Source organism: Vicugna pacos, chromosome 14 (assembly GCF_048564905.1).
Source record: "Vicugna pacos chromosome 14, VicPac4, whole genome shotgun sequence".
NCBI classification, from domain to species: domain Eukaryota; kingdom Metazoa; phylum Chordata; class Mammalia; order Artiodactyla; family Camelidae; genus Vicugna; species Vicugna pacos.
In genome coordinates, this window is record NC_133000.1 from 19923865 (window position 1) to 19949171 (window position 25307).

The 25307-nt window shown below is 37.1% G+C and overlaps 1 protein-coding gene across 5 annotated transcripts in view; it reads left to right on the forward strand.

Annotated features, from left to right (window-relative positions):
* The window catches only part of EPSTI1 (epithelial stromal interaction 1), a 101419-nt gene extending 76350 nt beyond the window's left edge, over nucleotides 1-25069 (forward strand). For 3 of the 5 annotated variants that reach the window (XM_072976314.1, XM_072976315.1, XM_015243694.3), the window contains 4 exons: nucleotides 1008-1091; nucleotides 15050-15123; nucleotides 21133-21232; nucleotides 24541-25069. In XM_072976314.1, coding sequence (XP_072832415.1) covers nucleotides 1008-1091; nucleotides 15050-15123; nucleotides 21133-21232; nucleotides 24541-24549 — 267 coding nt within the window. In that variant the 3' untranslated portion in view covers nucleotides 24550-25069. The remainder of the gene's footprint in view (nucleotides 1-1007; nucleotides 1092-15049; nucleotides 15124-21132; nucleotides 21233-24540) is intronic. The other 2 variants (XM_015243696.3, XM_015243697.3) reach the window with 2 other exon arrangements.
* Nucleotides 25070-25307: the final 238 nt, after the last annotated feature.

Below are 25307 nucleotides of genomic sequence, written 5' to 3' on the forward strand. Positions count from 1 at the left end.
TATGGGTTTTATAGTGACAGAAATGGGGGAATGAATTAAGAAGTGCTTGAGAAAAATTACAGTAAGGGAAGAGGGGGGGACCGGGCGACGTAAGCTTTATGGATTATTAGTCCAAGGAACCGGGCCTGAAATATGTCGCCTGCTGCTATGCTGCTGCTGGTAGTTTTATGAGAACAATGGAATTTTCTACGCGTTAGCTTATCAGGCCGGCCTCTCTGCCTAAAAGAGGGTGAGCTGCAAATCCATGTGAGGGAGAGAAGGTGTGTGAGAAATGAACAGACTGACTGCTTGAAATCTCTTAAGTTCTAGCAGACGTGGTGGAACCCTGGCATGGAGGGTGGGTGGGACAATAGTGGGACATCATACCGTGTGTGCTGGCTCTTCGGAGGTTCCCCCTTGAGGTCCTAATTCAGCCAGAAATGATGACTGCTGTGCTCTCAAACAGCCTTCGCTTTGCCTCTTAGGACCAGAAATGAACTTCAGGTATAGATTAGGGGCGTGAAGACTTGGAAAGGAACGCATCTCTGGAATTACATGTTACCCATCACCAGCTGACAAGCGATTTAATAGGACAGCGTTAACGAGCACTAGACATGTCAGTGCTCTGTAGTCAGTGTCACCATTGCTTGCCTCTGATATTCATCAGCTAGTTGGAATATTCTTGAAAAACATATTTAACTTTCCTCTATTTCCAATCCTTCTCACTAGAAAGAATAAACTGTGTTGATTATCTCTGAGGGGATATTTTTAAAGCTTAACTAAACAAACATTTACATCATCCTCTAAAACGTGCTGGATGATTGTGCTTAGATGTGCCTTCTTTTTATACATCCCAAGGGGCATCTTCAGACACATGCATAAATCACTCAGTAAGCAAGTGTATGTGGAGAGCTTACTGTCTGCTTAGTACAGAGGTTGAGTGGTTAGAACCAGACCCATGGTGGGCAGACCAGTATATCGTGGTGATGCTTTTTCCCATGATTTTTTTTTTTCCTGTACCATTATAGGCCAGAAGCTGGGCTTGTATGAATTCCCTAAAGGAAGGGGAAAATCGAAAATTGCAAAAGATGAAGGAAGAACAACATCAGGAGGTACTTGAAAACCCTATTAGCCACTGCTGATTATTTGCTGGTGGTACTAGATCATTTTACAGGGTTTCTGAACCAAAATATACACATCCATGAAAATCCTGAAAAAATAACACAGGCATGAAAAATGGTGACATGGTGGTGAATGTGTTTCAGGAGGATGGTGGTGTGGTGGCTCCGTCCGGTCAAAACTCTCATGACACTGAGCCTCATAGGGGGCAACAGTGTGTCTGCTGTAGTTGGCACCAGCATTTCATGGAGAAGATGCTAGAGCCCTTGGGAACTTCTGATCGAGAAAACGTAACCAGTGCCACTGCCATTTTTTAAACTGAAGGTATATGATATTGCAAAGAGTGTCCGGAGAACACTACAATGTGTAACAAACAAAGCAGACATACAAAATCATGAAACTGGCTTAAATGTTCACCTAAAAATACACACATAATAAAATGTAAAGATGCTCGACACACATACAAATATGTGAGGCATCCCAAATAAAACATATAGTTCCAAATAAAATGAGCAATAAAAATGAGTGAAATGAATGCAGAGCCTCTAAGAGAAGTGCTTAATGGGTAATAATCCTTATTAGAATATGAAATTTCTGGCATGGTAGCTGAAAACAGTGTTGTGACTTAATGGTCATACCTACTTTTGATACTTAGGCTCAGTGGTACCAGAAACTCCTCAACAGAGGTGGGGATGATGAGGAAGATAGGCGTCCACTCCAAGGGACCACTTCATTCTAGGTCTTTTTTTTTTTTTTAATGGCAGTACTGGGGACTGAACCCAGGACCTCATGCATGCTAAGCATGTGCTCTACCACTGAGCTAGACCCCTTCACCCCGTCCTCTAAAAATGCAAAATAAATTATTCAGCTAGTTGGAGACCATCATCTTCCCCATCATTTTTATTTTCCAATTTTTTTTCTTGCTGGATTAGTGGTTGATATAGCCTGTCATTTCTTCCAGAGTATCTTTCAAAATCTGTTTTATCAATTATCCAATTAGCTAATGTTAACTCCCATTCTGATTTCCTTGACTTGGTTTAATTTGTGTTTTTTTTCTCCTTTTATGTCTTTGCTGCACAAGTTCACTTACACAGCAATTGCGTGTGGAAATCACGTTAAGAAATACATACTAATGGTTGCGGCTATAATTTGACCCTTTCGAGTCCTACCCGCCTCCTGACAGTGGTCAGCCTCTTACTCTTCCATAGTTTCATCCAGCATAGGTACACGTGACTGTGTCACTGAGCTGTTTTGTGTACGGTAGATGGTAATTAAATTATTGAAAGAAATAATGTAAGTTGATCTAGTTATCAAGCTTGTATACAAGCAATGAAGAAACCACGAAACATTTTTATCCCTTGGTGTTTAAAAAATTTTTTTTTCCCTTTGGGCAAAGGCCTCATGTTGAAACCTACAATTAAATAAGCAATGCTATAATAAGATTCTAGTAATTAGCAAGTAGAAGCGAAATCGGGTGTACACTCGTGTTATATTTTCAGTAACGTCTGTCAAATGATACAAAAGTGTTGGATCAGTTTCTGCGATCTTTTAACTTATTTCCAAGTCCTGAGGTACTTAGATACTGAGGGGAGTGTTGTGAAATCAGGGTAGATATGATTTAGTTTAAAACAACTTCTAGTGGATTTTGAATAGTGTTTTATAAAGTTTGGCGTATATATTTAGAACATGAAGACCATGAAAAGTAGGACAGTTTTACAAAGAGAATGCTCAACAGATTAGAAAATCATATCTGGGCTTTAATTTTCAGGTTGAGCAGTTATTTTAAACAGTGGAAAATTAAGCTTTTTATTTCTTAATCTTGTTTTTCTTCTGGAGTTAGACAAATATTGATACATACAGATTTGCTGGTTATTGATTGAACATTCTCTCCTTTCACATAAATCATTTCCCTTTACTTACTGAAGCTTTCAGTAAAATGAATAACTAGCATATGGGTAATTCCATCACTCAGGATTTCAGTAACGGTAGAATAGATAAGCATATTTACCTTATTTTTGCTGCTCTCCCTTTCTGTTCAGTCTGTTGTTAGAAAATGTCTACTGGAGGCATTCACTGATTGGTAGAGTCCGTTACTTCTTATCTCTTCAGTGATTTAGAGTAAGAAAACAGGAAGGGTCACGTACATGGTGAGAAGACATGGAAATAACACATTTGTATCATTGCATCTATTCATGGGTTTGTTCCTTCCATTCATTCAGCAAATATTTATTGACAACTTGCTGTGGAGTAATTGGAGAGGAGGTCATTTGGGTTAAGTTGAGGGGACAGCACCTTGATCTTGCTCTGTTTGTCTCTGACTTCCACATTCTCCCATTACTCTGGTCTCCGGGGACAGTAGGTGCTTCCATAAGTTCAACTTCTCAATAGTTTACATTTGATTCAATTCCCTCCCCCCCCATTCCTTCAATGTATTCTTCATTGACTGCTACATTTTTTGGCAACAAATGCTGACACTTGCCATTCTAAAACAAAGAAGCCAACCAACTCTTTCCTTGAGTGTCTGCTCTCCTCACAGACATCACCTTTCCTGCTTCTACTTAAAAAAAAAAAAAAGACAAAGACAAAGGTAATCTTACTGTAATCACATCTTTATTACCCATTTTGTCCTTAATGCTTTTATGTTCTGGTTTCTATTCACAAATGGTCTTACTGAAACTGCTCTCTAAACGTAAAATAACTTCTGAATGTTCAATTCAGTGGTCTTTTTGTCATCCATATGTCCCTGTAACCCTGTGACATTATTTAACACCACTTTAAAGCCTTCCCTTTCTGGCTCTTTTTTTTTATATATATATACTGTATTATTCTGGTTGATGTATCTCAGAGTAATTTATCCCAGTGTTCATCCATCCATCTATCCATCCACCCATTCATTCTGTTAACAAACATGTATTGAGCTCCTGTTATATACTGAGCCTTCTGCAAAATGCTGGAGCTTCAATTAAGAACAGGATGGACAAGGTTCCTGCACTCCTGAAGTTTGCTTTTTCACGGAGGAAATAGACAATTAAACGGAGACAAAGAAATAAAACATTGCACTTTTATTTTACAGTGATTAATCACTTGGTAGTAATTAATGCTGCAAAAGAAAAAAATGTGTGTTGTGATAACTTCAGAATGGTGTATCGAATATTGTTGACTGCCTACTTCTCTCCTAAAACCCTATTTTTTCCCTTCATGATTCATCCTACTTAGCATGGCCTGTGTTTCAGAGAAGTCAGACACCACCCTGGTGCAGCGATCCATTCACAAATGGTCTGTTCATGGGAGTTTCATTCTCCTCGACTGTGATTGGTTCAGCCATTGACATGGGAAGCAATTCCAACCAATGAGACTTATGGGAAGCCTGTCTTTCAGCACAGATTTTTATCAATATGAAATATACTACTGTCCCCATTTAGTGACTTTTCAGCTTGATTTTTTGCCTTTTTATTTTGTCTGATTCTAATTTTTTTTCTGTCAACCTTTTTGTTAGAATTTATGTGCCAATTTCTTTTTCCGTCCCTTAATTTTAACCTCTCTGTGTCACTTGGCTTAAATTTCTAGTGACAAAAGTGGCTGATTTTTCTTTTATCCAATTGTAGACTCTTAATACATTCTCATTTATTGTGATTTCTAGTGTGCTTGCACGTATTCTTGCTACATAATTTACTTTTTAACTGTGTTTTCTTTCTTGTTTTCTGTTATTTTCTTGACTCTGAATTTTCTGTTCCATTTATTTCTTCTCTTCTTTGCTCTCTCCTCCCCATCATAAGAAATTTCACAGTGGTTTTTTTTTTTTTAAGATTTAATTTAATTTATTTTAGGTTCTTTTTTGGGAGGAGGGGGATTTGGTTTATTTATTTACTTATTTATTTTTAGAGGAGGTACTGGGGATTGAACCCAGGACCTCATGCATGCTAAGCACGCACTATACTTCTGAGCTATATACCCTTTCCCCTCCAACTAGTCATCTTTGTGACCCTTCCTGGAGCTTCTTCAGAAGCACAGCTAACTCAGCTCTAGTTCATCCTGCACCCTTGTTTCTCTGTATAATTGATCTCCTTTCTACCTTTCAAGAATTCAAAAAATTTTCAGATAAGCTGAGCACACTTACTGATTTTGCATGGTTATTGATTTTGTGAGATCACTTGGAAAGTAAAAACAAACCAAAAAATGAGAACATACTTAAATTATTGGGTGACAGAGAAAACTATTATATAATACATTAAAAATCATGGTGAGAGCACTTTATGGGGAATGCATGCAAAGCAGTGCTTTGAGACACTATACTCAGAGAAGGAAAAATCGTAAGTTTAAATCCAATCAGTACTCAAAACAGAAATGAATTAAGTATCCAATCTAAGAATTTAGAACAAGAACAAAAAACAACACTGAAGGAAGTAATTAAGATAAGAACAGAAATTAATAACAAAACTTCAAGAAACAGCTGTTATAAAAATCCAACAGCTTGTTCTTTGATAAGGTCAGCAGAATGAACAAATCTCTGGAAAGTCTAATCAAGAAAAGATTAGTAGAAATCAAATACACAACATTAGAAATGAGGGGCTAGAACCACAGTTTTAGAAAAGATTAAGTTTATAGTACTATAGATAATACTATGCTAATGAATTGAATACGTGGATTAAGTAAATGGTTTTATAAAAAATGTAAAACTCTATAATGACTCAGAATTAAAATGAAAAACGAAAATGCAAGTGATTTCTAAAGTTTTCTGAAAATTACTTTCCCTTAACAAGCTAAACTTGGATAATTTTATAGGCAAGTTCATTAGAATTTTCAAGAAACAGATTTAAAAAACATTTTTTAAAAAAATTAAAATGTAGCTGATTTACAATGCTAGTTTCAGGTGTACAGCAAAATGATTCAGGTATATGTATTGTATATATATATATATATATATATCTTATATATCTTATATATATATATATATCTTATATATCTTATATATATATATCTTATATATATATATCTTATATATATATATATTTCAGATTCTTTTTCATTATATGTTATTTACAAGAAATGGAATATAGTTCCCTGTGCTATACAGTAGGTCCTTTTTGTTTATCTATTTTATAGATAGTACTGTGTGTCTAAGGAACAGATTTTTTCCCCTATGTTCTACAGATTGTTTTACAGCAAGGAAAAAGATGAAATAATTTAGAATTAATATTATTTAATTATCATCTCCATGGTGTCACAACTTGATAAGGGGAATACGTGCGCACACGCACGCACGCACGCGCACACACACACACACACACAGATTTACAGAGTTTAACACCTGAAAGAAAATTCTAGTTGCTGAGACTTTTTTTCTCTTAAATAATTTACCAAAGCAAAGTAAGGTTTATTCTGGGAATGTGAGGATGACTTGCTGTATATTATAACTTTTTATATCTTATCACTGCAGTACAATCATGAGAGAAAAAGAATTTGACTACCTCTTTAGTCGTAAAAAATAGGCATTGATAGATTAAAATTTATCATTTTAAAGAGGAACAATAGTAAACTAGAAATAAATTTTTTTTCCTTAACATATATATGATCTTACAAACCAATAACCAACATTCATCTCAGTGGTGAAATATGAGAACAGCGAACAACAAGACTGCACCCCTCACCACCAACCAATATTGTTCTGGAAATTCTAACCTAGTGCTTCTCAATGTTATTTGATGGAAAACTCTTTTTAGTAAAGAAAAAAAAAACCCTTAATATTGCATGGAACAAGGTTTGGGAATTGTTTTGGCCAACTTGAAAAGGAAAAAAAAATTTAAAAAGGAGCTAATCTAATGATTGGAAATAAATAAAGTTGTTATTTATGTATGAGAGCAATTTGCCTATACAACCCAAAAGAATCAGCTGAAAAATGATGAGAACAAATGGAGTTAAATAAAAGTTGGTTATAAAACTTATGTTTAAGAATCAACAACTTCCTCAAGTATTAGCAAAAATTACTTAGTAAACATGGAGATCTCATCTAAAAGCAACTATGTAAAAAATTGCTCAATCCCTAAAAACATTAGAAAAAAAGCAGAAAAACCTGAGAACTTTCTCACGATCCATAAATATCCATGTGGATAAAGTGGAGATGGCTGGGGTGCCTGAGTGGTAAAATTCAGTCCTGTAGTAACTATAGTTCTATCCAAAGTAATTTGTGAGTTTAATGCAATTCCAGCAAAAATTTCAATGGCATATGAGGTAGTTTGAAAAACTATTTCTACACTTCAACTGGGAGAATAATCAAAAGAATAAATAAGAAACTTTACAAAAATTCAGATAATAATGTGTATGTTTGCTGGGCGAAGAAAGCTTACCCTATTAGCTGTTAAAAGATGCTACAGACTCCCTTATACCGTTGCTGGCGAGAGGAACTGAAGAGCTCTCTGACAATATCAAATTCTAACGTTTCCTAAATACAGAAGATTAGATTAGGATATAAAGGTCCTGGGGTTATATCCTGGGGAAATAATCAGAAAAGCACACAAGATGTACTTTTCTTTTTAAAATCACACCCATAGAAAGTTTGAAACCATTTGTTCAGGATAGAGGATCTGAAGGTTTTGAAGTTTGGAATATCATGCATCAATTACTACCATGCTTTAATGATGCAGGAATATGCTCATCTATGTGGGAATGAAAAAAGAAAGATGATAGAAAAGTCTGATGTGACAATGAGTGTGTACATGTCCATGAATGAGTGAAAAATTGTGCTGAACACTGGAATTTGACACAACACTGTAAAATGATTATGAATCAATAAAAAATGTAAAAAAAAAAAAAAAGAAAAGTCTGGGTGAGGGCTGAAGCTGACCTCTTCTTCCTGTACTCTGCGTACTTTACTTCATCTCTCTAAACCTCGCCTGTTACATATGACAGTGATGTTATTTACCTCATGACATTGTTCCTAAGATTACAGGAGAGAGAAAAAGCATCTGGAAAATTTATGCTCAGGCCTCGTACGTGGTAAGGCTGCAAACTTGTGGAGGCGATAAGCAGTTATAATCTATGTATGTACGTAAATCAAGAAATGAAGGAAATATACTGACACGTTAAAGGCACTTATCTCTGGGTGGAGAGTTTTTATGAGTGATTATCATGTTATTCTTTATAGTTTCTGTATTTTCTACATTTTCTCCAATGGATAAGCAACTTTTTTGAGAAAAAAATATTTTTTCAAGTTAGAAGAAATGTGGTAGGAAGAATTTCTGGGGGGAGGAGATAGCTAGGTGATTCAATGACTATTATAGCTAAAAGTCCATTTTTTAATGTTAAAATGATAACCCTAACAGTAACTAGTAGGGGATTATCCATTTTTTAAAAATTGAAGTATAGTTGGTTTACAATATTGTGTTAATTTCTGGTGTACAGTATAGTGATTCATTTTTATATATACATATATTTATTCCTTTTCATATTCTTTTTCATTATTGGCCATTATGAGGTATTGAATATAGTTCCCTGTACTATACAGTAGGACCTTGTTGTTTACCTATTTTATATACAATAGTTAGTATCTGCAAATCTCAAACTTACAATTTATCTTTCCCCACCCCTTTTTCCCCCTGGTAACATAAGGTTTTTTTCCTATGTCTGTGAGTCTGTCTTTGTTTTGTAAATAAGTTAATTTGTGTCCTTTTTTTTTAAGATTCCACATATAAGTGATCTCATATGATATTTTTCTCTTTCTGGCTTACTTCACTTTGTATGATGATCTCCAGGTCCATCCATGTTGCTGCAAATGGCATTATTTCATTCTTTTTTATGGCTCAGTAGTATTCCATTGTTTATATACACATTATTAATGCTATTTTTGACTCTCTCCTATTTTACCCATTTATATTCACTTCCTTGGATTTGGTGGGTCTCCTCTTAATATTTTGAGGTTGTTTTTCACTTTTTCTTATAGCCAAGGCCATTTTGTCCTTCTTGGCAAAGGTATTACTATGGGGGAACACAAAGCCAAGACTTCTCTAAGCTATCCCCTGCCCCCAAACCCTTTTCTTGTATTAAAAAAACATTAAAAGGTAGGGGTTTTTGAGTTTCATGGTGTCAGCTCCCCTGCTTCCACTATCCTTTTCCTCTTGTTGAGTTGAAAGGACATTGCCTCCTGGGAGAAATATGTCCTGCCCAGGTGATGGCACTTTAATGTTTCCATAAAGCAGTCAAGCTGAACCATGTTGGAACACGCCCCACTGGAATTCAAACATGATTTTAAAATGACCCTATCCTAGTCTTCAATGACCACAGCCTTGCTTTGGAGATTGCATTTCCCTCCCAACTCATCAGCTTTCATGAGCGTCCAGCCTGGCGCACACCTGCTTATTGTATAGTTGACCCTTTGGTAAGTTGTAACACGGAGGAGTGGTTTCTATAACCTCTAGCAGAAGACGGTGACCCCTTTCCTTCTTGCCATTAGCTTGGGCCCCGGCCCTGATCATGGCAGCCCTTCCCCTGGTGAGAGCATCCCTGGAGGGCTGCACAGTGTTGTCCTCATTAACTATATACCATTAGGCCAGTGTTTACAGGAGGTTCTGCTCTTGGCATCTCCAAGATGATATTTTGTTCATCACATTACGTAAGTATCTGCTCTGTATAGAGCTCCGTCTGAATGCAGGGAGATGTGTGGAGCAGTGAGAAAACACGCTCTTTCCTCTGGGATCCTTCATGGATGCACTTAAAATGTCACATGACATTCAGGAACATGAGTTCCTTATTTCTTTTGTTTGCATCTCTTCCTTTGTATTCCTGTGTTATGTTTCTTAACCTTGCATTCGGCAGCACCTTTCTTTCTGCTTTGCATCACGGTTCCTTCTGGGCCCGTCTCCCTCTTTATACTGTGATTTCCTTCCTGCTGGACCGGTATCTTCTTTGCACCTCTACCTTCAGTGTGAATCCAGGTGTCTGGAAAATGGTTCGTGCTTCACAAATTTTATTGAGTGAGACAAGACTTGACAGTGCCTCAGATGCTGTGCGTCATGTCCCTCCTTCTTAGAGCGTTTTGATTTTCTTAATGCCCAAAGCTCAGTCCTTGGAACAAAGAACAACTTATTTTGTATCCACCCAACGAGGTGTTGCATTTCTAAGTGAGAACCACGTAAATGAACCAGGGATATGCTTATAAGGCAGGTGGATGCATCCGCGGTGGCTGTCAGTTCAGCAGAACAAATTAATTAGCTGAAATGATTCTTCATGGCACTGAAAGAAAACCAGCCTCTCCCTAGTAAATATGCTTTGCGAGTTACAGGATAATAATCGTTGAGTGCAGCCTTTCCGTCTGCCATCTGGGGAGCATCGTTCTTGCGTGGTGACGCCTCCCCAGCTCCCCGGGCCCGTTTCCCTCCTGCTCTGTGTTTTCTCCCCTCCCCTGTTCTCGCCTCTGTAACAGGATGCTGCCTGTTACTCCTTCTCCGTCCTCTTTTCTTCCTCCTGGACAGTTCTTGGCTTCATGATACAGTGTTTTGCTCATTTACATCTTTATGTATTAAAAACGTTATATTCATCGAGATTGAAAATTTATTTATTTATTTATTTTTATTTGGGGGGGAGGTAATTAGCATTGATTGATTGATTGATTGATTTTTATTTTTTATTTAAATGGAAGTACTGGGGATTGAACCCAGGACCTCGTGCATGCTAAGCACACGCTCTACCACTGAGCTATACCCACCCCATTTCTTTGGGATTTTTAAATAGAGGAAAGCCTAAAAAAACTGAAATGGTCTCCTACACAGATAAACCTTTGCTGATGGCACAAAGAAGTGAAATAATCATATGGTTCAAAAGTTAAAAAAACACTCTTTATGGTATTAAAGTTTCCTTCCTCTGCCCATCTACCCTCTCTTCTTTTCTCTCCTGTGATAATTACAGTTAACATTTATTATGTGTTTTACCATAAAAATGTGTAAAATATGATATAAGCCAGCATATAAAAGTTGAAATGGATTTATGTCTCTTTTCTATTTACATGGAGAAGTCCCAAGAAAACTGCTCTGAACCTTCTGAATCTAACTTTTGTCACTTAATGTATCGTAGAGATCTCACCCTAGGCAAGCCCTGGACCTACCTCATTTTTTGTAACTGCTGCATGGTGTTCTGTTGTCTGGAGGGTCCACTTGATTGTGCCAGTTCCTTGTTGATGTGCATTAAGACTTTCTCTTGAACTTTTTACTGTTCCAGTAAGACGGCTGTGACTCTCCTCATACACATATCTTTGGACACTTCTGCAAGAGGATGTGGACACTTCACATGTTGATGGTTCCCGCTAAATTGCTCTCCAAAAACTAAATTGGTTTTCACTAACTTAGAGACTCCACCAAAGCACTTGAATGTACCTGATTCTCTAGCAACCTTTTCTAGCTCTTGTCAATATGCTAGAAGAAAATATTTATCTCATTGTTTTGATTTGTATTTGATTATGGGTGAAGACGAAAATTAGTTTTAATTTACAGGCAGCCTGCAGTTTATCTGCCAACATCCCCCTCCCGTCCTTGGCCCTTTTTCTGTTTGGCTGTTGTGTTTTCCTTATGGGTTTATATAAGGTCTTTAGCTACATCCTCAGGCCTTCCCTGAGCCTCTGTCTAAAATAGGAGCTGAACCACGGAGCCTCACAACAGTGTGTTTAATCCTCTGCATAGGATTATGGGCGGATATTTTTCTCACTTGTTCATGGGCTTCCTTTTTTTTCCAGAATATAAACTCTTAAGAAGCAAGGACCTCATCTGTCTGTTCATTATCATATCCCTGTCACATAGATCTAAGCCTGCCTCATGATGAGCACTCAGATCTTGTTGAATGAACAAATGAAAGAATAATTGAATTAGCTTATGTGTGTCATAAACATTAAAAAAAATTTGGGGGGGGTTGTATTTTTTCCCAGTTGAAGCTTTGAATTTTTATGCAGCCAAATTTATTGATCCTTTTCCTTTATGATTTCTGGATCTCCTTCACTCCAAGTTTATAAATAAACTTACGTATGCCTCCTTTGATAACTTCTATGGTTCCATCTTTTAGGATCAAATCTTAGGCCTCTATAAAATTTATTTTAATGTAAAAATAAAGGATTGTGCTCTAATTTTTCTCACAATAGTTGGCTAGTCCATTATCATTCACTGAACCATCTCTCCTGCAAGGGTTGAACACAACTTATGGTCAGCTATGTTTCATGTGCTAGGTCTTTCCCTGGACTCAATCAAATTGTCTTAATTACTGCAGTTTCATGATATGTTTTGATATTTAGTGAAGCTGGTTTTCCCTCATGTCTTTTTTTTTTCTTTTTTTTAGGATTTTTTGAATTGCTATGATTGCATTTTATTTTTTCTAGATAAATTTCAGGATCATTTTTGCCAAGACTAAAAAAAATTACCTTAAAATTATTTTAAAGAAATATGTAGTAATATGCAGATGTTAAATATATGTGTTTCATAGTTTTTTACAACGATCTGTGTCTCCTGTCTAAAACTGATGAGTTTAGTTTGTTCAGAGTTCATGTTAGTAAACTTAGAATGGCTGGATATTGGAAGTTGCTCCTTGGAGAAATAGATTAACGCAGGTGAGAAAATCAGCATACTTTGACAAGAGAGATTTAGGTTTGAGCTTAGGTTAGTTATGCTTTGCTAAAACTTCTGAGTGTAAATAGGCCCTGTAACGCTGGATATGGCTGTTTATACTTGAGAATGATTAACTACTGACAAGTTATCCTTAATCTGAACCATCTCTTTTGGATGCATTTTGCAGGAGATTAGATACAAAACAAAACAAAACAAAACAAAACAGAACACAACAAAATAAAAAAACTAAGCTCTAGTCTTTATTTTGCTACTTACTAGTCATTTAGCTCTTGACAAAATACTTGGTCTCTGAGCCTCTGTTTCCTTATCTATAAAGCAGGCATAATAATTCTCACCCATTCATTCATCAAATAACATTTTATTTACCTGCCTACCTTTGAGAACTGTTGTGAGAATCAAGAGAGAGAATTCTGGTATAATTTTCGTTTGAAAATGTTAAGGTCTTCTGGTTAAAATTTGCTTATGTCTAGTCCCTCTCTCCCCAAGTTCCACTTAAAAAAAAAAAAAGAGATAAAGGAAATGTTTTTGGAAAAAGGTAAGCCAGTAAGAAAAAAGAACAAACCAGGAGACTGCAGCAAAGGAACGATATCAGCAGAATTTTGGAAGCTGGAAAGTAGAGCAGAAAAAGGCAGAACTCACTTGCAAGAAATGCTAAGATGCAAGTTGAAGCAGTCCCAATGCAAGTCTGGAATTGGAGGCACCTGGTACCTCCGAGGGCTAGGGTTGGAAAGAGGATGACTTGGAAATCTGCATGAGTTACTGGAAGACCCCCAGAGCCCTTCCTCCATGGCACTGAAAGTTAAAAAAGAGTCATAAAGATGAGGGATGAGGATGGTGGGGTATCGGGAAAGGAAGCTGAAACTGAGATGGAGGGAGTAATCGAGATATAAATCTCCATAGTAGGAAGCCAAAAGAAAATACAATTTCAGAAAAAAATTAAGAAGCAGAAGAATATGCATACTTTTAAGAAGGAGATCAATTGACAGATAAAATCACACATAAAAATTGAAAGTGACTGTGGGGATGACGGGGAGGGCTGGAACTGCTTTTATTTTAGTATAAGTCTAGTAAAAGCAGTACTATTGTTTGGTAGACTTTTAAAACTATGTACACATACTATAGTGACAAAAATTAAAATGAAAGACTTTATGCCATTGTGGAAAAGTGACCCTCTGGTACAAAGCTCGACACCTTGGTGTTTAATAAATAGTTGAGAAATGGTTGAATGAATATTATTCAATTATTCAGAAAACTCTCTAATTTTCCCCTTGTCATTGGCGCTAGGTAGAAATTAGAATTAAATACGTGCCTTAGGGATTAATGGGTATTTGGAATATCACATTATAAGAAACCAGTCTTTTTATTCTGGAGACTATAGGATGTTGGAAGGCCTGCGAATAAAATTAAAAGAATAAAATATCAGTCTGAACTTCGAATTTATTTTAAACTTTTCATCAAGGAAGTTTGATGGCTAAAACAATACTTGTGTTGGTATGTGTTTATCAAGGTGTGACAGTATTTTCTCTGCCAGAAAAATCTTTCTGACTCAGGCACTGACTATAACATGGGCCTGATAACTTCCCTCAGCTTTTTTCTGTCTTTGACATGAGGTTATAACTTGGTCTGCCTCAAGGGGCAGGCAGGGATGTGTCAGAGATTCTCTGGCACCGAGTTATTTGGTTTAATACTGTCAACATAGTAACTGAGTGTGGAAGTTAAGTTGCCTCTTCCAAGAAGATAATCAGCATGTCAGAAGCTAGAGATTTAGTTGCGGTAACATGACTTCCTCTTTGAAGGAAATACCCCTTCAGGGAGTCCAAAGTTCGCTAGTATTAGAAGTAAGTACTCAATAATAGGTGAGTGATTATTCTCCAGGATGGAAAAATGTTGTTCTAATGGAATTGCACTTTAGAATCGAGTCCAATGTTTCTTTGTAAGTAGCTCCAAATTTGTTGGGATAGAGATGCCAGAGAAATTACCAAGAAGTAGCATTGTGTGACATTCCTTAAGGAACTAATTTGATTTGTTTTTGCTTGTAAGACTCGGGTGAGTTTGGCCTACATTGTGTTTTCCCCCTCTGTATGTTGTACCTAATGGTCTAATATCTTGAACACGCACATTGGCTTTTTAATCTCACAATTTTACACTCGCAATATTATTCTTTGACTAAGGGACAATTATTTCTGCCACACCTTGTTATATAAGAAAATAATTTCACACAGAAATGGTACTTATGTAAAAGTTTCAGAAATGAAATGTTGCACCAGCTAAGGTTAAATATATAATTGATTTAGGTGTCTTCTGTACAACTATGTTAACTGAAAATCATATTTTAAAACTTTTATTGTTCCTAGAGTGAATTACTGGAATTTAAACGACAGCAACAGGAGGAAGGAAGAACCAAAACCCACCAGGCTGAACACAGGAGGTAGTAATGGCTAATAAAATAAGCATCCTTGGTTAAAACAATTACTTATAAAGTTTTTGAAATGTTTTAGGAAAACCCTGTTGTAATATTGAGTGTGGTTTTAGAATCTATATTACCTTTTAAAAAAAATAATTAAAGTGTAGTTGATTTACAATGTTGGTTTCAGGTGTATAGCAAAGTGATTCAGTTATACCTTTTTACCTTTTTAATCTTTATATTACTGAGATGTTGTGTGAGGATGCCAACTACTACTCACACGTGCACACACACACGTACATACATACACAATACCCCATTTTTCTGAATTGGCATAAATTCACACTAGAAAGTGGAATCAGCTCTCAAGCTCTGTGTTTATTTAGATTATACTTAATTTGCCTCCCTTGGGACAAAGGATATTAATCCTTTGGGATGATGCTTTACATTTTGTAAACTATTTTAGAATAATTGAACTAGTATAGACAGTGAGATACTCGTACTTGAATATAAAAGCTCAGAGAAGAACCACCATTAACGTTGTTTTATGTTGACTAACATATTAGGAAAGAGGATCTTAAAATAGATCCAGTAAGTAATTTTTCATAGTGTAAATAGTCTCAATCGTCTTTCTAACGTCGGGCATTGAGGGTACCCAGAATGTCATGTTGATGTTGGGCCAATGCTAATAATCACCATATCTATCATTATTTTAAGATTTTCCTGGGTAGCCTGTGGGCTGTTTGAGTTTATTGCAGTGATTGTCTCAGGAGAAGAATTTAATTTGAAGACTTTCATGATTTAAAGGAGCAAATCCTTTTGAAACTGAGTGGTTTCATTTATGTTCACACTTCCCACTATCACTGATGTGTATTTTTAAATGGCGGTGGTTTCATTTTGTGAATGAGACTTTAAAAAGGGTTCATGGAAACTTCTGATTCTGATGCAGTTGCCAACTGTGGAAGGGTACTTATATTCTTTTGACTGCATTATACTGCTTCCACAATCCAGACAAAAATAGTTAAAAAATACCCAGTGTGAATTTATGTGTTCTTCTCTGATTATAAGAAAACAATGGAACTTCGATACGCTGGTACGGCTATTTTGTTGGGTAAGGGGGAATTGTAAGTGTTACCTATTTTTTTTTTATAGAGTAGGTTGGAGATCCATTTAGTCTTTTATTTTTTTCTCATTTTCTCTTTAAAAGCCCTTCTATTAAAAACCTTATATGTATTTCTATAACGCTGGTTAATAGTAGCCAGTTACTTCTCTGGATTTCTGAGGATTAATTGGATTATAAAGCTTTAAGCATTTTTAAAGACAGGGATATGTCACATTAATAGGCCTCTTTGCTAAGAAATTATCTTCAATGGGCACCCAATAAAAATGTGTTATTTGATTAGAGGTGGAAAAGATTACATTTTAATTATAGAAACCTTGACCTTCCTTCTTTATTTCCTTATTGCTGATTACCTAAATATTGGTGGCTGTTTATGTCCTATACCTTATGTTCTTTCTATTGGGTTTAGTAAAATATAAATCCAAATTTAATCCAAGAGGAAATCTCTTTGGATAATAAACTCAGTAATCAGTTTTGAAACAACTACATCAAGCCTTGAAACATTGTGTGTGCTCTCCATCAGTTTTTGAAAGAAGTTTCTGTTTGTATTGTCCTTCGCAGTTTATGGTGAGCTTTTTCATCTTCTTATATGAAAATATTCAAGTCTTTTTTTTTTAACATTTTTTATTGATTTATAATCATTTTACAATGTTGTGTCAAATTCCAGTGTTCAGCACAATTTTTCAGTCATACATGGACATATACACACTCATTGTCACATTTTTTTCTCTGTGAGCTACCATAACATTTTGTGTATATTTCCCTGTGCTATACAGTGTAATCTTGTTTATCTAGTCTACAATTTTGAAATCCCAGTCTATCCCTTCCCACCCTCAACCCCCCTGGTAACCACAAGTCTGTATTCTTAAAAGGATTATTTACAAAACAGAAACAGACTCACAGACACAGAAAACAAACTTGTGGTTACCAGGAGGGAAGAGGGAGTGAAGGGATAAATTGGGAGTTTGAGATTTGCAGATACTAACTACTATATATAAAATACTGTACAGTTTATACTGCATAGCACAGGGAGCTATATTCAATATTTTGTAGTAACCTATAATGAAAAGAATATGAAAACAAATATATATATATATATGTATAACTGAACCACTATGCTGTACATCAGAAATTAACACAACACTGTAAACCGACTATACTTCAATTTAAGAAAAAAGAAATAAAAAGAAAAGATGCAGAAGGCAACAACACAAACATAGTATGAGTGTCGAGGACGTCAGTTAGGTTTCCTCCAGGCACATAATTTTATTGGAATCAAGGAGACAATGCGTTTTCTACCGTTTGGAAGTTCACAAAGCAGAAACCGCAACCCTGAGTTTTCTAATAGGAAGCTTGTGGATTCCCCAAAAACGTTTTGTTGAATTCTGTAGTGATTGTACCTGAACCTGACCCAGTGTAACTTTTTGAGTAAGAGAAGAATGTTGAAGCTCCAGAGGGAAAAGACAGAGCACTGGGGGTCAAGGAGTTGAAAGAGTCTGGGCTGCAAGCTGAAAACTGGAGTGAACTGTATTGATTTATTGGAACTTGAACAATGGTTTTCATCCAAGTTAATCCTTGGAAGAAAATCCAGAGCACTAGTTCAACAGCAATGAAATGTTTGCAACATTTCTAGCTTTCTAACACTAGTAAGCAAAAATATGAATTGATACATTTCCCCTACCTATTTGAATTCTCATTAGAAATTGAAAAGGCAGTCTCTTTACCACCCATGATCTCTAGCTGACCTGCTGTGCTGTCCTCTTAGAAACATACTCAACAGTGAATCACATCGTGTACATGACAAGTCGTCAGTCTTCAGTGTTTGAGTAAAATGAGGGCAGCGGACAGTGAGCTGCGCTCACCACCGTGGGTGGTTTCACGATGCAGCTGCAGTCACAGAAGCAGGCGGAGGTGGGGACCATGAACCTGGATCATTCATTCACTCACCTCTATCAGGGCACACTCTGTGAAGGCTTTGTGTAAGTACTGGGAATAGGTGTAAAATAGACAGAGAAGGTCCCTGACTGCATGGAAATTACAATCCAGAGGAGAGAAATAGAAGCCAACAATTCAACAGCATGAGGACCACATCACAGGGTGATGTTCAGGGAGAGATCGGAGGTGAGAGTTCCTCAGTGAAGAGGTCACATCCAAGAACAAGAGCCAGTCACACAGAGATGGGAGAGGAGAGTGAAACGTGCAATGGGATGCCCCCTCTTGTCAAGAAGAGGAACAAAACCAAAGGCCCTAAAGTGGGAATGAGCTTGACTTTCTGAGTCCCAAATGATTGGATTATAGACGCTCAATAAAAGAAAAGTACCAAATGAGGTAGGAAAGGTAGGCAGGAGCTGGGAACTAGAGGATTTTGTAAGCCAGTGATTTTATTCTAACACTATTGGGAAGTCATGGGAGGGTTTTAAAACAAAAGGAGGGCATGATTCCACTTACAGTTTAGTAAGTTGTTGTGTGGAGAATGGATTACAGAGGGTGGGAGTGGAAGCAGAAGCCAGATGGGGGAGGGAAGGGATTTGGATAGAATGTGATCACGGGAAGAAATGGGTGACTGCAGGGTGTGTTTAGTGGGTGGAGCCAACAAGACTTCTAGTGGTTTGGACGTGGAGTGGGATGGGGGATGTTGAGGGAAAGCCCATCTCTGTTACTGATGAAAAGACTGGATGAAAACAGCCCCAGACATATGGACTGTCCAGAACACCTTTGGTTGTGTAGTTTTAGGGGGATCAGGGTCCGCTTTCTCTTCCTTAATAATCAGGTCGCCAGCTCAGGTGTCATACCTCAGTTTGCATGCTAAGAAGTCTAGAAAAGGTGACAAACTTCCAGCTCTGCAGCGAACCGGGCTGACCAGAATACGGCACCCAGGTAGATTTCATGGTGAGAGGGAAAAAGGCTTTCTAATGACTAAGATGTAGCCACTGCCAGATGGGGCTTGACGTTGAGAAAACAGCAACCCTGTAAGCCAGAAACTAACCTGAGTCAACGTGCAGTTGGCAGTTTTTCTGGTACACTGAGCACAGAGATGTAAAACTCTCCAGCCTCTGACCATGCCACTCAGCAGTCCTTATCCTCAAAGTTCCCAAATCTCCCACAGTTGGTGACTTACAACCACCCACTCCAACCACATGCCTCAATAATCCGTTGACATCATAGGTACCTACTACAATGCTATTTCTCCAGCCTCCGTGTTCCTGACTCCATTCAGCCATGCGTGGGCATCTCAGAGCATGGTGTTGCCTTTAATTTTCTTTCTTAAATTTTAAAATTATAAGAGGTACAACACAGAAAAGTCCTTGAAACAAATATTTAGAATGATAAATTAGAACATGGACACCCATTGTGGAGAAAAAGGAACCCTCCTACACTGTTGGTGGGAAGTAGTTTGGTGCACCCGTTGTGGAAAACAGTATGGAGGTTCCTTAAAAAACTAAAAATAGACTTACCATATTATCCAGCAATCCCACTCCTGGGTGTATATCCAGAGAAAACTATAATTCAAAAAGACACATGCACCCCAATGTTCATAGCAGCACTATTTACAATAGCCAAGACATGGAAACAACCTAAATGTCTATTGACAGATGACTGGATAAAGAAGATGTAGTATGTTTATACAATGGAATACTACTCAGCCATAAAAAGAGTGAAATAATGCCATTTGCAGCAACATGGATGGACCTAGAGGTTATCATATTAAATGAAATAAGTCAGAGGGAGACAAATATCATATGATGTTGCTTATGTGTGGAATATAAAAAAAAAGATACAGGTTTTATTTACAAACCAGAAATAGGCTCACAGACAGAAAACAAACTGTGGTTACCAGTCACAGGAAGGAAGGGGAAGGGATAGATTAGGAATTTGGGATTAACAGATACACATTACTGTATATAAAATAGATAAACAACAAGGACCTACTGTATAGCACAGGGAACTATACTCAATTTCTTGTAATGAGCCATAATGGAAAAGAAACGGAAAAAAAAAGTATATGTATAACTGAATAGCTTTGCTGTACACCTGAAATTAACATTGTAAATCAACTACACTTCAATAAAAAATAATAATTAAAAAAACCCAAAAAAGTCAAAAAAACCTATATGATTCCTATTATGTAAAGGACACATATTTATATGCATGTATTTATGAATAGAAAAATAAGTACGTGTGCTCAAGGCAAAAAAATAAAATAAAATAAAATAAAATAACATGGACACCCGGGTAGCCAGCTCTAGAAACAGAATATAACCATCTTCCTACTGGTAACTTCTTCTGACCCTTGGGTCATCACTTCTTGCCTTTCTTTGTAGTTTTACTTCATATATATTAAACTTAATTTCTGAAACTGGTTGCTGCAGGCACGATTGAAGATGTACCCCTTCCTTCTTTTGAAGTTTCCCCTCCCCACATTCTCTTCCTCTTCTCCTTCTGCTTTTCGCTTATGGGATTGACTTTAGTGAGACTGGCAATGAGGCACAGGCTAGATGGCAGGGGCATGTGTCTTGTGACCACAGAGCTATTTTTGATTTCCTTTCATGTTTCAGTTCTTCCCAAAGCTTCTATGTTTCCTCCGCCTCTGGGGTTCACGGCCGGCATGGCCCTTAGGGGTGCGGTTGCTGGGGTGGTCAAGGCTGTTGAAGACCGGGTAGAGGTGGGTGAGTGAAAGTCTAAAGGGAAGGATTTATGCCCCCTTTGGGCCTGAGCCAAGACTGGCAGCTGCTCCAGCAGAGGACTGTTAACAGCATGTCACGTGGTTAATGGGAAAAGAAGTTTCTATAGACTCCTGAGCTGAGCGGGGCCAGCCATCCCCACAGTCCGTTCAGACAAAGCATTAGGGTCTCAGAAGTCTCTCCGCCCTGCAGCAAGCTTTCCACTTACACACATTTTTCATTGTTTTAAAGGGTAAATCATGCTTTTCTGGACCAACGTCAAGGTGGAGGCCAAGCAGGTGGCCTCCAGGGCTTTGGAGGCCGTTGGAATATGAACAGTCGCAACAGCTGGGTGAGTTTTATTTATTTCTTTCACTCAAAAAAAAAAATCTTTCAAAGCTGAAGAATAAAAACAATGAGAATTTAAAAAATATGTTGTGGCCTTCTCCCCAGATGTTATTTTTTCTGGTGGGCTGTTCAGCTGTGTGAGGGGCAGTCAGCCAGGGTGATTACTGTAAATTCCACAATAGCTTCTGAGAGAGGGAGGAAGTCCTGATTTCAGCTCCAGCCAATGCCAGTCACAATAAAAAATGACACCTGTCCTTTGTTTGCTCTGTGATTGCCTGGACTTCAAGGCTTCTTTTTTTTTTTTTTTAATATTACTCTTTGCCCAGACCTACAGCAAAAAACAAATGAATATTTTTTTTCAGGAAGATTTTCAGTGAACTATGGTCTTAAAAATAGGACGCATTCTCTAGTAATATATTCCTTCAGTGAAACTAGCACATCAAAGAGACTGGTATTTAATTTTTCACTAGAAAATGATTTTTTAATACCCTACAGCAAAGGCACTTTTTGAAAATGAAATGTCCTTACAGATTTCTATGAAGAAAAGCTTGCAACTCTGTTGTAATATGTGTGTAATGTGTTTTGTGTGGACCATATATTATGGAAACAGCACCAAAGCTTTGGAATGTATGGGATTGTGGGGTTTGCAATGTGTACAGAATCAAAACTAAGTACAGTGGGTTTTACAATTTGAGAGAAGCCCAAGTGTATATGTACCTATTAAAAAAAATTGAAACAGATAGAAATCTTTAAACTGGTAAAATACAACAAAATAATCAAGTGCTTGCTGACCTGGAAACTCTAGAGAAGTTCACCCTTTAATGAATACATAATGGACAAAAGATCATTTTGGGGAAGACAGTCTGTTAGAAATCTTATATGCATGTTTCCTTGGAAGGCACCTCATAGTTAAAATTTATGGATAGATTTCACAAATGTGTATATATCGAAGATAATTGAATGCCGGCAAATTTGTGGAGAATGGATACTGGAGGTGTCTATTTATTTATAACGTATGCCCATGTGTATTGCTGTGTCACTCAGAGTAGGGACAACATACAAGAGAGAGAAAGGAATCAAAACATGGTATCTTTGCATCTTGTGTTATTAGTGACTTATAAGAATCTGTGAATGGAGGTCATGTGGAAAATAGGGTGTTGGGAGTTTAAGACATTATCCTAATTTATAGAATTCATAAGTTGTGAAATGTGATCGAAACTCAGATTTTGGAAAGGACTTGGAGACAGGCTGTACATTTTCTCCTCTACTTAATAACTCTCCCAATTTAGAAGGTACATGTTCATAGAAAAATACCTGGGATTGAAGGGAAGATGATGGAGGAGAGTAAATGAACATAAAGGATTATAAATTTGAATATAAATAATAAATAGGATTTATATTCAAATTATTAGAATAAATAAGGGCCTAACAATAGTGGTAGATATAGGATTAGTATATAAGAACTAACCTTATCTCTACACATTGAGAATAATTAAAAAAACTAATAAAATACAATTTTATAGAAAGACATTAAGGAATAAGTAAATGGAATTCTACCTTGTTACTGGATAAGAATGACTTCTCAAATAACCTATTGATTTAGTTAAATTCTAATCACAGCAAAGAATCAAGAATATAGCCAATCTACTCCTGAAGGTAAAGAAATACATTGGGGAGTTAATTAAACATTTAATGTGGTTTGAAACTGACACAGGCAGACCCAACCACTTACAGAAATTTGATGTAGAACCAAAGGCAGAGCCCACCACTGGGAAAACAGACTCTTCAATAAACACCATTGGGACAATTGAGTACCCACGTGAAATCATAAAAAAATCAATTCCAGGTGGATTTAAGCTTATAAATGGAAAGGAAGAACCTTTTAAATTTTAGAAGAAAATAGACTATTTATAAAATTGAGGGAGGGAGGATTTCGTAAAACCCAAAGTATAAACCAAACATAAATGATAAATATACAGTAAAGTAAAACATCTGCTCATCAAAGGACAGCATAGAAAAGCAAAAGGGAAAGCCACAGACTACACTTTTATCCCGCATGTGTTTTGTAAAGAACAAGTGAATCAGAGGTTAGTATGCGGGATATATTTAGAACGTGTCATGTATTTAGATGTTGATGGATGATGATTGAGCTCCCACAAAGGATAAGAGAGCAGAGCTCACAGATGGGGCTTGGAGGAAATGCTGGAGTCAGTAAGAAGCTAAAGACAGAGAAGGCAAGGAGGAAGGCAGAAAATCTGATTAAACTGTGATGGAAGCCAAAGAAAGAAAAACTTGTTTTTTTGAAACATCATTATGAGACACTTAACTAGTAGGCCTTTGATAAGTGTGTTTTAGGTAGACAAATTAGACTGCTCTTTATTTTTGAAGCTTTTTCTAATTTAAATCACATTCTTCTTAGATTGCTTAATACATATTTATTCCTTGATTACTGAAAATTGCATTTATATTAAAAAAAATTTTGGTTTTCTAGGGTCCGTTGTTACTTTTCATAATGCACCTAGCGTGGGACATTTAAAGGATCACTTCAGATGACCATTTTTCTGATACCAGTGGGTGAGACCCTTTGAGATGCTAGGGAAACTCAGAATCCTGTGTCTTCAGGGACACTTAAGGATTTGCCAAGATCTATGGGGCAACCTGAGATTTTCGTTTCCCAGAATGTTAGAGCAGCAATAGTCTGAATCCCAGGTGGACCTTGGCATCCTGGGAGGCCTAGTGGAGATGTCTTGACCCTTTGCACATGGTAGGGGGAGGGGACTCATGTAGTCCGTCTCCTTCCCTCAAGGTCCCCCTAGAGGTCACCTTCCTGCTGTATAGTACAGTGCACCTCTACTCCATACATTTCCATTTAAATTGCTCTGCTCCACACTTTGTTTGTCCCGTCCTTGCTGTAACTGTGGAGGTGGATGACAATATTTGTGCACACTATTAGCTGTGACCCGAGTTAGCCTATCTCTCAGAACACAGCTGACGAGCTGTCATTCCACAACCCATTGCATTGTTGACAGAGACCATTTTGTAAATCAAATGCAATGGAAGCTGAAAATTAAATCATTTCACTGGGCCTTTAAATCATTGAAGAAAAGAGTCATGGGGTCAGTGTTCTTTGGAGGGACTTCATTGTATTTTTTTTAATGTTAATTTTTTGTGTGTATGTATATATATATATATACATAAATATATATATATTTATTGACGTATAGTCAGTTTACAGAACTTCATTTTAGACTAACAGAAGCTTTGGGTATTGTTTTGTTGCTGGCACTAATGTTTGTTTTCTTTTCCTTCCAGAATATGTGAGAAATGTTTGCTTCCATCTGGCCTTTGTCAACTGACCTCGGAAAACCACACGAGATGCTTTTTACTTCATGCAGCTTCGTTCACCCTTGCTGTTTTCACCTTGACTTCGGCTGCCCATCCACTCGGCTGAGCAGCTGGGGACGGCTGGTTTCTCCCTGTCCTTGCTTCTGCGTGTGCGCAGGAGCTGCCTGCTGAACTCCCACTTCATCTCTGCTGCCAGTGACGTGTTACGTTATTTTTCTAATTGGTCTCACCTCTCACTGGGAGTGTAATTACAGCCATACTGCTAAGATAGAAAAGAAGGGAATCGCTTGATGCTTTCAGGTTGGTGAAAACTATGAGTAGCGCTTGCTCGTTTCTGTAAACAGCTAATTCTCATCCAATTCTCAGATCAGGTTTGGAAAAGCTTTGGCATCTCTAGATTTGAACTCCTGCCTTCTTAATTCAGGCCATAAAGGTGAGAAAGAGAAAAAAAAAGTCTTCTATACTCTTTTAAATAAATTTATAAATAAATTTTAAACTACTTCTGTATACGTGGTTTGCTTTTGTTTTTAGTGGAAAGCTCTTGAGTGACCTCATTTTAATATTCTCTTTTTCGGTCAATACAGATCAAATGTAGTACTATATTCACTGCTGGGTTTGGTTTTGGTCTTGATTTATGTCCTAGTACTGTTCGTCTGCTTTTTCAGAGTGGGACAGTTCATTTCCTGAAGAGCCATAAAAAGTCAACTAGATACAAATGTAGATACCGTGTGTGG